The sequence below is a fragment of the Choloepus didactylus genome, chromosome X (genome assembly GCF_015220235.1).
Source record: "Choloepus didactylus isolate mChoDid1 chromosome X, mChoDid1.pri, whole genome shotgun sequence".
Lineage (NCBI taxonomy): Eukaryota > Metazoa > Chordata > Mammalia > Pilosa > Megalonychidae > Choloepus > Choloepus didactylus.
In genome coordinates this window covers 65,638,892-65,653,430 of record NC_051334.1, presented here as the reverse complement: position 1 = coordinate 65,653,430, position 14,539 = coordinate 65,638,892, and the positions used below count along the sequence as shown (strand labels likewise).

At 42.3% G+C, this 14,539-nt stretch overlaps 1 protein-coding gene across 10 annotated transcripts in view; it reads left to right on the top strand.

Annotated features, from left to right (window-relative positions):
- Positions 1-14,539, top strand: part of ARHGEF9 (Cdc42 guanine nucleotide exchange factor 9) — a 350,651-nt gene that overhangs the window by 281,322 nt on the left and 54,790 nt on the right. For all 10 annotated transcript variants that reach the window (XM_037821282.1, XM_037821290.1, XM_037821283.1 and 7 more), the window contains 2 exons: positions 2,871-3,103; positions 8,160-8,289. In XM_037821282.1, coding sequence (XP_037677210.1) covers positions 2,871-3,103; positions 8,160-8,289 — 363 coding nt within the window. The remainder of the gene's footprint in view (positions 1-2,870; positions 3,104-8,159; positions 8,290-14,539) is intronic.

Sequence of the window (14,539 nt, the reverse complement as noted above, 5' to 3'; positions counted from 1 at the left end):
GGTGCCTGGAGGGAAACATCTTGGGAGAAGAAACCAAGAATGCACAGGAGCTGAGAGAGGAGCTGGAGCACTGCCCCAGATCAGCAGACACTGGCCACGTGCCTTCCCAGCTAACAGCGGTTTTCTGGATACCATTGGCCAACCTTCAGTGAAGGTACACTATTGTTGACACCTTAGCTTGGAAGCTTTTATGGCCTTAAGACTGTAACTTTGTAACTAAATAAACCCCTTTATAAAAGCCAACCCATTTCTGGTATTTTGCATAATGGCAGCATTAGCAAACCGCGACAGATTTTGGTACCAGAGAAGTGGGGTGCTGCTGAATTTGCAAATACCAAACATGTTGGAATGGCTTTTTAAATGGATAAGGGGAAGATTCTGGAACAATTGTGAGGAGCTTGATAGAAAAGGCCTAGAATGCTTTGAAGAGACTGATGGTAGAAATATGGACTCTAAAGATACTTCTGATGAGGCCTTGAGTAGAAATGTTGAATGTATTGTTGCAAACTGGAAGAAAGGCGATCCTTGTTTTAAGTGGCAGAGAATTTGGCAAAATTGTGTCCCGGTGTCAGATGGAAGGCAGAATTTGAAAGCAACAAGCTGGGATACTTAGCTGAAGAGATCACCAGACTAGTTTGGTGGATATAGCCTAGCTTCTCCTTGCAGCTTATAGTAAAATACGACAGGACAGGGATAAGCTAAGAAATGAACTCTTGGGTTCAAAGAAAACCAGACACTTATAGTTTGGAAAATTCTGGGCTTCCAAAAAGTGGGACCCCAGAAGCTACAGCCACACGTGAGGATTTAACCAAACATGGAACCCCACTGCCATTTCAGTACAAGCCAGGATTGGAGATGGAGTTATCCAGAAAGGATTTGTGGAAAGTCCTATGGTCTGATGGTTTTGACCCCTGTAAACTGCTTGCCAAGCCTACAGAATTTTTGCAAGATCTGTATAGGCAGAACCACTGCCAGTCTGGACTGGAGGGGATGGAAAAGGAACAAATTGAAGGAAAAATTTCTTCAAGGAGAGAATCATGGAAGTTGAGGTCTGGAGTCAAGAGATCTCTGGTAGGGACTGCCAAACAACCCATGCAGGTGGAAAGGGTGAGTTTGCCCCAGAGTTCAGGAAGAGTGTTCAGGAAGAGTGCTCCTATCCCAGGCCTCAGAGAGGGTGGAGCACATTCCCCGGGCATTTGGAAGATCCTAGCCACTACCCCACTGTTCTGAAGGGGTTGAGCATGTGCCCCGGAGATGGAAGAGAGTCCAGATAATTCCCCGATATTTGAGGAGGGTGGGGCTGAGAAGGTAGTCTCCCCAGTGTTTGGATATGTTGGAGCACTCAACCCAGCATTTGGAGACAGCAAGGCTGCCATCATAAGCCTTTGGAAAGGGTTGGACTCTTGTTCTCTCAAGCCCCAAGGATAAACTGTCATTCGATAAATGACTATCAGACTTTGAAATCTAATGGAGTTTGCCCTGCAGGTTTTTGGAACCATTTTGGTTGGGTGAACCCTGTTTTCCTTTCACTTTCTCCCTATGGCAATGGGAACGTTTATCCTTGACTATCCCTCCTTTGTATATTGGCAGCAGATAACTTAGTTCTAAGATTCACAGGTCCACAGCTAGAGGGGAATTTTGCCTTGGGACAGACCACACCTGTAACTGGTTTTGATAGGATCTTGTACTTTACCTATTGTTACTGAAATGATTTAAGTTTTCGTGATATTGTGATGGGATGAATGTATTTTGTATATGGAAAGAGGACGTCATTTTGGGGTCCAGGGGGTGGAATGTGCTGGTTTGGATGTATTATGTCCCCCAAATTGCCATGTTCTTTGGTGCAATCATGTGGGGCAGATGAATTAGTGTTGATTAGATTGGAATCCTTTGATTGAGTGTTTCCATGTGGATGTGACTCAATCAACTATAGGTGAAATGTTTGATTGAATTATTTCCATGGAGATATGAACCCCACCCATTCAGGGTGGGTCTTGATTTAATCACTGGAGTCCTATAAAAGAGTATACAAACAGAAGGACCTCAGAGCATCTAAGAGAGGACAAAACACTCCAAGAGATGCTTGCTGACACTTTGAGATGCTACCCCAGAGTTAGCTCTGGAGAAGCTAAGAGAGGACAAAATGGCCCAAGAGCAGCTGAGAGAGACATTCTGGAGATGGCCATTGAAAGCAGACTTTTGTTAGCCCAGAGTTTGCTCCAGGAGAAGCTAAGAGATGAAGCCCAGAGTTTGCCCTGGCATATGCCCAGGATAGACAGGACCCCCAGGTGCCTAGAGAGAAACGTCCTGGGAAAAGGAACCAAGAACACACAGGAGCTGAGAGAGGAGCTGGAACACTACCCAGGATCAGCAGACGCCAGCCACGTGCCTTCCCAGCTAACAGAGGTTTTCTGGCATTGGCCATCCTTCAGTTAGTTACCCAATTGTTGATTGATGCCTTAGCTTGGACACTTTTATGTCTTTAAGACTTTGTAACCAAATAAACCCTCTTTATAAAGGCCAATCCATTTCTGGTATTTTGCATTATGGCAGCATTAGCAAACCAGAACATTGTTTTACGCTTGTTAGGGCCAGTCTCTTCTCATTACCCTTCTTTTTCAGAATTTTCTTAGTATTTACTTAATTTTTTTTCTATATGGCCTTTAGAGTCAGTTTGTCTAGTTCCCAAATAATTCGTTTTGGTATTTGTATTATTAAGTTATAGATCAATTTAAGAATGATTAATATTGTTACTATTTTAATGTTCCTATATAAGAACAGATTCTGTCTTTCCATTTCTCCAAGACTTACTTCTTTTAGGGCCTTCAGTAGCCTTTCCCTTTCTTCCCTTTTTTTCTCTCTGCTCACAGCAAGATGGATTCTGGATATACTCTGAGTACTGTAACAACCACCTGGACGCCTGCATGGAGCTCTCCAAACTGATGAAGGACAGCCGCTACCAGCACTTCTTTGAGGCCTGTCGACTCTTGCAGCAGATGATTGACATTGCTATCGATGGCTTCCTTTTGACTCCAGTGCAGAAGATCTGCAAGTATCCCTTGCAGCTGGCTGAGCTTCTTAAGTACACTGCCCAGGACCACAGGTAAGTGATTGAGGGAGGGAGAGGGAAAGGAAGGAGCCCCCTCCAACAAGTTGGTCCTTATTGAGAATATATGTCCTTCTACCTTTTTGGAGCTTTTGTTGGCTCATCTACAAAATGGGATAATGATATATGCTTGCTTACTTCACAAGGCTGTTGTGCATATAAAACAATGGAATACTTGTGAGAGTTGCTTGTAACATTGTAAATCAGTATACACATAAAATTGTTACGCATCATCATTATTGTATGACTTAGGCCTTGCCTTCAGGGAGCTAATAGCCTGTTCCTTAATCCTGAGCTCAGCCAAGTGAATGAACCCAGAATCAATGTAGCTATGAATTCCACTCTGGCTGGTAGGTTCAGATATTCTGGTGCCAATTTGCCCAACTTGTACTGACCATAGGTTCTTTCTGCAAGGCTTTACCTCTGGTCTTCTTTTTACCCCCTCTCTGCCCCATCCCAATTGTACATTTCCCTTAGACCTAGAGCCTGGCTGGGGACAAACAGACATGAAATTTCCCCTGAAGATAGATATTTTTGAGAAAACTAATTCAGAAAGGACCAGTGAGGTTATCTGTCTCTGAATGGAAATGATACCACTCATCAGTAAGGTACATGCTGAGAATTATCTCCGACAATGAAGATGGCCTACAGTGAACCATCCATTCTCCCTCACATGCCTTACCTCATAGCCTAGAGTTCCCAGGCTGTTTCTAGTGAGCTGTGCACTAGCCTGCCTCTAATTGGTGTTAAATTCCTGACCCTAGACTTGTTGGGCTATTTCTCATGTCTCTTCCTAATAGTGAGCACTCCAAGAAGAAAGAATGCCTTTGCCCAATTTCCCTAAGCTTTCTGCTTTTTCTTATTAGGCACACTAATTACTTTCATTTGGCTCCATTGCCTCGTTTCCTGGGGCTGACTTCTATACCTAGATGCATAAGGTCAAGGATTTGGGCCAGTTGGTTTACAGTCAAGTTTCTAGGCCAGTCCCTAGGTTCCTTTTTGGGTTGATGTTGCTTCTTTAGCAAATCATGGGTCATGTGCTTCAGTGGTTCTGGAACCCAGGGCAGATTTCATATTTGAATCCAAATGTGGTGGCACTGGACTCTCCCTTTGTGTGCGTAGCAATGTCGGTGGTAGTTGTATATTCCATGCAGGATCATGCAAAAGAGGACTCTGCTCTCCTCTCTGAGGCAATTTACTAGTGGTGGTGGTGGGGGTGTGTGAGTGAGGAGTACTCATTACACATGGAATTTGAAGGTGAGTAAATCTCACTTGAGCAGACTTAATACAGCCCATTTTCAGAACCAAGCCCCAAATCTTCTGAAGATATGTTTTCTTGAAAGGGTTTACAAGGACTTTGGAGCACCTCCACTAAAATTGAGAGATTTGAAAACTAAAATAGAAAATATTTATGGCAGCCTAGAATGGAAAGGCTCTTAGAGGAAGATCTTCTAGTCAGATTTACTCATTCTGTAGTCCAGAAAGAGAAAGTGACACAGAACAAATCTGTGGTAAAGCAGGAACATAAAGCATGAGCAGTGCTCTAGGAATCTAGCTGTCTGAAGAGCTCTCCAGGTGATTTTCATGCCTAGGAAGATTTGTGAGCCATTGCACTAGCCAATCTGGAAGACCTCTTCTAACTCTGCCAGCCTGTGATATCATGAGCCTCAATGACCTCTGCAGTCATACTGCATGGTGCTAAATGACCAGAAGCAGCTACCAATGTACCAAATATCAATGGAGCAGCCTTGCATCCAATGGTTTTACAACCTGGATATTCAAAGAGTGGTTCTTAAATGTTATTTATATCACAGCTCTTCACCTGCTTACTCCTGAGTATCTATTCTACAGAACCTAGCAGGAGGATCAAAAAATCATACTTTGAACTGATGATGTTCACTAGGTAGATTACATATTGCATAATTAATTTTTAAGAGCCCCCAAAAGACTATTTTCAAAGTATAGCCTAAAGCCACGTTAGTATCTTAGGCCAAAACAGCCCCAGGACTCTGCTGGGTTTAGTGGGAACAGGCAAGATAGGACATCTGCCTGAGATTTGCCATTCCTCTGCTCCTCCACCTTCTGATTGTAAGACCTGCTTCAAGACCCTCTTGCCCTCTGGGTACCTCGTCCTCTCCCCTTCCACTCCCTGGGGTCCAGAGTACTGAGAGCATGGTTCAGGCAGTGACAGGCTACATCAATCCCTGTAGCTCCTTTGAGGTGACCAACTGGGGCCAAGCACTACCCCCAGGCCGTGGCCCACCCCTTTTGGCAGGCCTCAGGAAGCTGTATTAAGATGACAGCTTTTGCTGTACATGCCAAGAAGAGCTTGGAATTTGAAGGTAATTAGAGGATGCTTCCAGTTCAGAGGCTTAGTCATATTAGTGTTCAGATGGGTAGGTCTGAAATACAGGCAGTCAGAGTGGCCCCTGATGGGGAAGATTAGATGGAGAGTGATAAGTGGAGCATAATACTGCCTTTAATCACAGAAGGGTGACATGCTCCCCTCTTCCTTAAGCTGACAAAAGGAAGACTGTACAGAGGGAGGTTAGTTTGACATGTCTGGTATCAGAAAATCTTGGTTCAGTCATGCTCTCCCTCAGGGTGCTGGACCCATCCTCAGCTGAGGGCCTGGGGTCTCTGACCAGGGTTTGGGCTGGACCACAACTATTCTCCTCTTCTCTCACCCACCTCTAAAACCAGTGGAGCAGTTGAAAGATAGGGACATTGCCCCTCTAGCCATTGTGGGAAAAGCAGCCAGCCAAAAGTGGCATAGGTGGACAGTATGGAACAGTGGCAGTGATGAATCTGTACCTGGGTAGTGCCTGGGGTCAGGCAGAGATAATGGACATTCTCATGTGAGTGATGTCCAATAGAACTTTCTGCAGTGATGGAAGTGTTCTATCTGCACTGTCCAATACTGACGACCTATGGCTATTGAGCACTGGGGAATGTGGCTAGTGCAACTGAGAAGCTAATTTTATTTAATTTTAATTAAATGTGGCTAGTTGCTACCATATTGGACAGTACAGCTCTGTGCTTTACCTCACAGAAAGTATCTTAAGGCCTTTGCCTGACGTCCTCAAATCAGAGAAAGAGGAAAGGCACAGGAGACAGAAAATGGTCCCATGCAAGAGGAGAACTCATTTATGTCAGGAACTTCTATTTCCACACTGAAACCACCCCCTTCTATCATCACTCTACCCTACTTCTAAATGGCAGGCTTGGGCAGCATGTATCACGGAGAAACTTAGGCACTACTACAGAGCTCAAAAGATCCCCCACAAGTTGCAGCAAGGGACTATAAGAGGATGAAATGTAACAGGAACAAATTTAAAGTTTAGCAGTTGGGTCTAAGAAATCAACAGCTCATGTACAGGCTGAGAGAGATGCAGCTTCTAGTCAGTATGTTTCAAAGAGACTTAGGAAGTGTTAGTTGGCCATAAGCTCAATATGATTCAGCAGTGTGATCCATAAGAAAAGCTGATACTAGCTAACATTCATTAAAGCTCAGAATAAAGAAGAGTTTTCTAACAGGGTGTTTTGAGACAGAATAGATTGGTTAGGAGATAGAGTGAGCAGTCCAACACTGGAGATGATAAAATGCAATAGTGTTTGAGGGCCATGGTCCTGGCAGGTATTCAGAGCACAAACTGGAGCCATGGAAGCCAGGTAAGAGGAGATTCTGCCTAGTGTCCACCCTGGCAGTGAAAACCCCCTTCTCTGTGCCCATGTTTGGTCTGCCACCCCACACTTCAATGTATTAAGAAAGGAAAAGAGAGTTGCCATGCATCTTCAGTTTCACCTTTCTTCTTTATAATTGGTACTGAGAGAGTGATGATCACAAGACATTTTCCACTGTTCTAAGGAAAGATGTTAAGACTGAACTGTCACTCATCCTCCCCTCTTCTCTATTTATTATAGCTCCACTGAATGGCTGGGAACTGACTTTGAATTATCCTTTCACAGGAGCCATTCAGTTGGAAATCAGACCATACAAGCAGAGAAAACTGAGCAATATGGTGTAACCTTCAACAACTGGGCCATCCAAATTCCCAGGAAGCTGGGTTCTGGATTGTACTTCTGGGATTATGGGTTTTGGGATTTGGTGATAACCCATGTGATATCCAAACTAGAGAAACATTTTATTTCTTTGACATTTATTGTGGGCCAATAGTTAAACAGTTTACATGGATGATTGTATTTGATTAATAATACAATAAGACAATAATACAATGGGAGGTAAAGCACAGAGCTGTACTGTCCAATATGGTAGCAAGAGGGTTATTTGATTAATAAACCCTCAATAAATCTGACTATGATTATCCCCATTTTACAGAAGAGGAAACTGAGTCACTGAGAGATTGAGTGAGACTTGCCAAAAGCCACACTACTAATCATTGGCAAAACTGGGCTTTAATTTCAAGGAGTCTGACTCCAGACATTGTGTTCTTAACCAAAATGCCACATACAGAGGCTCCCTAGAAGTAGGTGGTGGAAGAGATGGTAGGCTGTGACATCTGTGAAGTTCCCCATTGAGTCCTCAACATATCAGATAGCACCCATAAATAGTGGGTTAAAAACTACATGGGACTATTTCTCTCATGTAAAAGATGTCTGCAAGTAGGCAACCTGTGGCTGGTATGGTGGCTCCATGGTCATTAGAAACTTGGTGCCTTCTAGCTTTCTGCATCCCACCCCTAGGGTATGGAACCTACCCTTATGGTCCAAGCTGGCTGCTAGAGCATTGGCCATCACATTTATATTCCAGGCATCAGGATTGAGTAAGGGCCAAAGAATGGCATTCTCTCTTACTTATAGGGGGTTTCTTGGAAGGCCCACCCAATGCTCCTACTTACATATCATTGGACAGAACTTAGTTATATAGTCAGCCGTTGTTGTAAGGAAGATGAGGAGAGGTCATCTTTTACTTCAGGTGGTATGGTTTCCATTTGAAAACCAAAAAGAGGAAGAGGAGAATGGATGTCAGAGCTGGCACCTAGCAGTCTCTGGCACATTGGTTCATCCAACTTGTTCTCTTGTGTCTTCACAGTGACTACAGGTATGTGGCAGCTGCTCTGGCTGTCATGAGAAATGTGACTCAGCAGATCAACGAGCGCAAACGGCGTTTGGAGAATATTGATAAGATTGCCCAATGGCAGGCCTCTGTCTTAGACTGGGAGGTAAGACCCTTACCAACAGGGGTGTTGGGAAGTCTGAATAGCTTGCCAGCACTCTCCCATCTTATCCAAGGATGGACAAGAAAGAATTAGATTCAGAGCAAAACTTCCTGCTAATGCAAGGTATTGAGTACTCAAACAGCTTTCTAAAAAATATGGAGATATCTTAGTAACAGTATTTCATTAAGAAACATTCATCTCTTTGGGTGTTGCTGGAAAACAATTGGGTTGATTCAGTAGCCTTTCAAAGCTCTTTGATATCCTGGAATTTTATAACTACCAGATACACACTTGGATGAGAAGTAGTTTGTATTAATTCACTCCCACACACAGAATATAAGGTTGAGTCTCAGCTGTCCCCAACCAGGCAGGCCAGCTAAAGTACTTCTTTTCCTCTTGGTGGGGTCAAATCACCCTGCCACATCTCCTAGGTCTACCCAAGCTTGCATACTCTAAGCCATAATCATCATCCCTTTCAAAGACACTACCAAATTCTGTTTTTCATCTGCTTTTAAAAATAATCAGTGAGAGCCTTCTTTTCCATTGCAAACAGCCGTGACTTTTCTGAACTGGGAAAGTGTTCAATGCCTGAGGTCGCTAAAGCCTTCCTTTCCCAGAAGCTCACCTGCAGAGGATAAACACAACCTAACAAATAAATTGGGATTTTGCCTGTGCAACCCCACCGCTGTGTTGAGATTCCTGAGATTATTGTTCAATAGAAACAGAGCTGTGAATTTTAAGTTCTCACAAGTACTTAAATCTCACAATATTGTACTGAGTACAATATTTAGTGTTTGTCTTTTAGTATGTCTTGTGTCCATCAAGAGAACCAGGAGTAATTACATTTCACATTTATCCCTCAGGTCCAAGTTGTGCAATCTGGTAGTCCATATGCTAAAATAACCCAGATGGAGGGGCTGAACATGCTACCAGGGAGAAGGTGGCAATCTTAAACCTCATGATCCTCGTGAAAAGGTAGAGCCAGCTCCCCATTCCACTGACCTCAGCTTAGGTATTGTTTACTGTGATGGTGGTAGTGTTTTTCTAACATTTCAAGCAGTTTAGCCCATTCTAAGGTGTCAGTCTTGCAAATAACCACTCATCCAAGGTAAAATAGATGAATTAAGTATAGAAAAAATTCATCTTTCCTTCATTCTGCCACCTCTGTTCTTCCTTAATGTAGATGGCCAGAAAGGACCACAATTCTGATCAGTCAGCATATTTTTGAGTCTTACTTATGGGATAATGTCCCCATATAGAATAGAACAGTAGTGATTTATTGAGATGCAGAGAAAAGAATGAGTTTATGTAAAGAGACCCTCTTGCTCGTAAGAGGAAGTCAGCACTGGCCCAGACTTTTAGGAAATCATGGATTCTCCTTCCCTTGTGTCTGCTTTGCTTTGGCTAGTTGAGAAGGAGCACACTTCTCAAACCTCCTGCTCCCCACAGCCCAGTTGCTCTCCTTCATGATACTACAGGGACTTGTTTTGGTAAAGAGTCTATATCAGAGTAAGAGAGTGAGACTGTTTCAGGGAAAAAATCCAAAACCCAGTCAGGCTGAAGGTAAGATGAATGTTGAAAGGGCTCCTCAAGAAAGCAATAGGATGTGGGTACTCCATGGCTTGCTGTCTCTTAGGCTGGGTGGCCCATTCTCCCTGACTCTCTGTTATAGTATCTTTGTGAGGTATGTTCTGCCTGCTCAAACAGAGAGAGGTACTGCCTGCTCACTAAGTGTAGCTGTGAGCAAGTCCTGCAAATCAAGAAAAGGAAGCTATCTCTGCCACCCTCTTGCGTGCCAGATGTTTGAACAAAAGGGGTACCTGTGAAAAGCATCTCCATCATAATTTCAACTTCATTTGGCAAATGAAAAAGGAGAATTATAGGGGAAACCTTCAGAGCTTAATTTCTTTTGTAGAGAAATTGGGAAAGAGGATAGAGCGTTGATGGCATACAGACACTTCTGACTACTCACTAAATCAGAATCTGACTAGAGAGCTTGCATTCCATCCAGGCCCTATTCTTCCTGCAACTTATTTCATGAACATTCTGAGTTTCTTTGTCCAACTCCATTTTCCATCCCTGCTCCCTGCCAGCCTAGAGTTCTTGAAGTACCCCTCCCTTTGTCCCAACCCTCCCGGACTCCTGAAGAATAAACAGATGAGTGAAAGTGTCACCCAATCCTCTTAAGTAATTATCAATTTCTTAGAGCAGCTTGGGGGAGCAGCAGGGAGAAGAGCCTATTTCCAGGGAGTACAGTTTTGGGAAATTTCTGTTATCAATTTATCTGATGCTGAGGTTTGGCTGAGCTGTCACTTTGCTACCTTTCACACTCATTAAATCCACTCGAAAGGAAGGGAGAGAGAACATGTCCCTGATAGCTTCTTTTTAATCTTTTTTTTTCCTGAGACTTTTTTACTAGGAGCTTAAGTTTGCAGTTCATGTTTGGAGTCTTGAATGTGTTTGTTGTGATTTCCTCCTCATGGCCCCCTTCCCTTCCTAGCCTGCCTATGTAATACCCAAGTGCCTGTTGCAGTTTACCACTGGATGATTGAATCCAAAAAAAGTTGGAGAAAACAAAAAATGCCAACGTGATAGAAGCAGAAAAAGCTTCTATTTAAAAGTTAAGATGGCTTATTGAGGCTTGCTCCTGGGACTGGGAGATCAAATGTGGGTCTAAATTGATTTGTTGTTTCCCTGCTCTCTTGGAAGTAGGTAGCATTGAAAACAGACTGGAGGATGGCATTTCCCTTGTCCTTCTTTCTCTGTTCTGCTCAGGCCAAATCCCCCATCAGACAGTTGGCCTATAATTAGAATGGGGATGAAGTCAGGCAGGGCAAAATGCTCCTCTTCTCTCTGAGGCTTTGGCCCCAGAGAGGGAAAATGATTGAGCTGGCAAGAAAGCTTTTGGTAGTTTTTGGAGGCCACAATTCATTCAATACCCATTGATCAATTTATTGAACAGATGTGGAGCACCTACTGTGTGTCAGACCTCATTCTAGGCTCTGCAAATACATCACTGAACAGGACAAAATTCCTACCCTCATCGAATTTATATACCAATAGGGAAGAGAAACAACAAACTAACATAATATCATGTCAGGTAGTGATGAGGATTATGAAGAAAAATAAAGTAGGGTAACAGGCTGGAGAGTGATAGGGGTGTTGTTTTTGATTGGGTGATCAGAGACATTCTCCCTGAGAAGGTGACATTTGAGCAAAGACATGAAGGATGTAAAGGAGCAATCCATGTGGCTTTCCAGGACAGATCATTCCAGGCAGAGGGAAGAACAAATACAAAAGCCCTGAGAGATGGAAGCGTATGCTCAAGGAATACCAAGGAGGACAGTGTGGCTGGAGTGGAGTGACTGAGGAGGAGCATGAGAGCAGATGAAATTGGGGAGCTATTAGGAGGTCAGAACATGTAAGGCCTCATAGGACTATGACTTTTTACTCTAAATGAAATAGGAGCTGCTGGAAAGTTTGAGCAAAGAAGTGACACTAGATGACTTATGTTTTGAGCATCTCCTCTTTGCCAGTCCTGTGCTGGCCGTTGGGATGTTGAGATGAATGAGATGTGGCCTTGGCCCTCCAGCGGGGGCAAATATATTCCAGGTAGAGGGAACCGTGCAGGGAAAATCCTGGAACAGGGGAACAGAACAGAAGGCCCTGTAAGGGTTGGGAGGGGAGCAGCAATGTAAAGGATTGCACTTTTTTGGGGCAAGGCAAGAGATGTGTGGTGCGAGGGGGGTAGAGGAGGCAAAAATAAGGGCTCTGAGCAATAAGAGGGCCCATCAAAGTTGTATAGCACCTTGTATTTTTCATAGCCCTTTCCCTTCCATGAACTGATTTGATGCTCTCAAGCAGCCACGTGAAATGGGCCAAACAGGTACTGTATCATCTCCATTGTACAAATGAGGAAACTGAGATTGAGAGCAGTTAAGCTTCTTTCCAAGGGTACAAGGTGAATTGGTGTCAGCACTGGGTCCAGAACCCAGGTCTCATTAGATTCTCACCTCAGAAATCTTCCATGGCAGCTATTGTTCCACTAGCTCATCATTCTACTGTGGTTTGGTGGTTAAAAGAATGGGCTTTGGAGGGAGTCCAGTCTGGTTTCTGCCACTTTGGGCAAATTACTTCAATTCTCTGACCTTGGTTTGGGGGTTATTGTGAATATTAATTGGAGACAGGATATATATAACACCTGGCACACAGAGATAGTAAAAATAAAACAGTAAAAATATTTAAAAAGTAGAAAAATAAAAGTAAAAATGATCGCTTATGTAGAGCTTACAGTGTGATGTGTACTTTCCTAAGCATTTTATATAAGTTAATTTATATAATCCTCTCAACAGCCAATTATTATCCCCATTTTAAAGATGAGGAAACAGGCACAGAGAGGATATATGAGCTGCCCAAGGTCAGTCAGCTTGGTGAGAATGGCAGTGTATTTTTAATGCAATTTTATTGAGATATATTCACACAGCACAGAAACCATCTGACGTACACAATCACCAGTTCACATTATGTACGTTGTTGTGCATACAGCCCCATGATCAAATTTAGAACATTTTCATTACTCCAGAAAAGAAATAAAAATAAAAAAGATAACCTAATCCTCCCATACTCCTTATCCCCCCATATTATTGGAATCAAAGGAAACTTCCTCAACATGATAAAGGGCATATATGAAAAATCCACAGCTAGCATCATACTCAATGGTGTGATACATTTGTTACTGTTGAGGAAATATTATTAAAATATTACTGTTAACTATAGTCCATATTTTGCAATAGATACCTTTTTACTCATATATCCCTCTATTATTAACTCCTTGTAATAGTGTCATACATCTGCTCTAGTTCATGAAACAATTTTTTATATTTGTACAGTTAATCATGAACATTGTCCACCACAAGATTCATTCCCATGCTTTAACCTTCAGCTTTTCTTCTGGTGACATACATGACTCTAAACTTCCCCTTCCCACTCACACACCATTCAGCACTGTTAACTGTTCTCACAATAATGTGCAACCATCACCTCTGTCCATTTCCAAATGTTTACGTTCCCCCTAGTTAAACATTCTGCACATATTAAGCAACGGTCCCCATTCTTTAGCCTCATTCTGTATCCCAGTAACCTATATTCTATATTTCAAGTCTATGAGTTTACATATTATAATTAGTTCATATCAGTGATGTCATTAAATATTTGTCCTTTTGTGTCTGACTTATTTCACTTAACATAATGTCCTCAATGTTTATCCATGTTTCGCGAGCTTCAGGATTTCATTCATTCTTACCATTGAATAATATTCCATTGTATGTACATGCCACATTTTGTTTATCCATTCATCGGTTAATGGACACTTGAGTTGTTTCCAATCTTAGAAGGAAAGCTTATAGTCTCTCACCATTGAGTATGATGTTAGGTGTGGATTTTTCATATATGCCCTTTATCATGTTGAGGAAGTTTCCTTTGATTCCCATCTTTTGAAGTGTTTTTAGCATGAATGGATGCTGAATTTGTCAAATGCCTTTTCTGCATCAATCGAGAAGATCATGTGGGTTTTCTTCTTTAATTTATTGATGTGGTATATTACATTAATTGATTTTCTTGTGTTGACCCACCCTAGCGTATCTGGAATAAAACCCACTTGGTCATAGTGTTTAATTCATTTAAGATACTGTTGGATTCTATTTCCAAGTATTTTGTCGAGGATTTTTGCATCTATATTCATTGGAGAGATTGGTCTGAAGTTTTCTTTTCTTATAGTATCTTTTTCAGGCTTTGGTATTAGGGTAATGTTGTTTTCATAGAATGAGTTGGGTAGTGTTCCCTTTTCTTCAATTTTGTGGAAGAGTTTGAGCAGGAATGATACTAATTCTTCTTGGAATGCTTGGTAGATCTCGCCTATGAAGCCACCTGGTCCTGAGCTTTTCTTTCTTGGTAGGTTTTTGATGACTCATTTGATCTCTTTACTTGTGATTGGTTTCTATTTCTTCCCTAGTTCGTGTAGGTTGTTCGCATGTTTGTAGGAAGTTGTCCATTTCATCTAACTTTTCTGGCTTGTTGCATACTGTTTTTATAGTAACCACTTATGATATTTTTTATTTCTTCAGGGTCCATGGTAATGCCCCACCCTCATTTCTGCTTTTATTTGCAGCTTCTCTCTTTTTGTCTCTAAAGGGTTTGTAAATTTTATTGATCTTCTCAAAGAACCAACTTTTGACTTTATTGACTCTATTGTTTT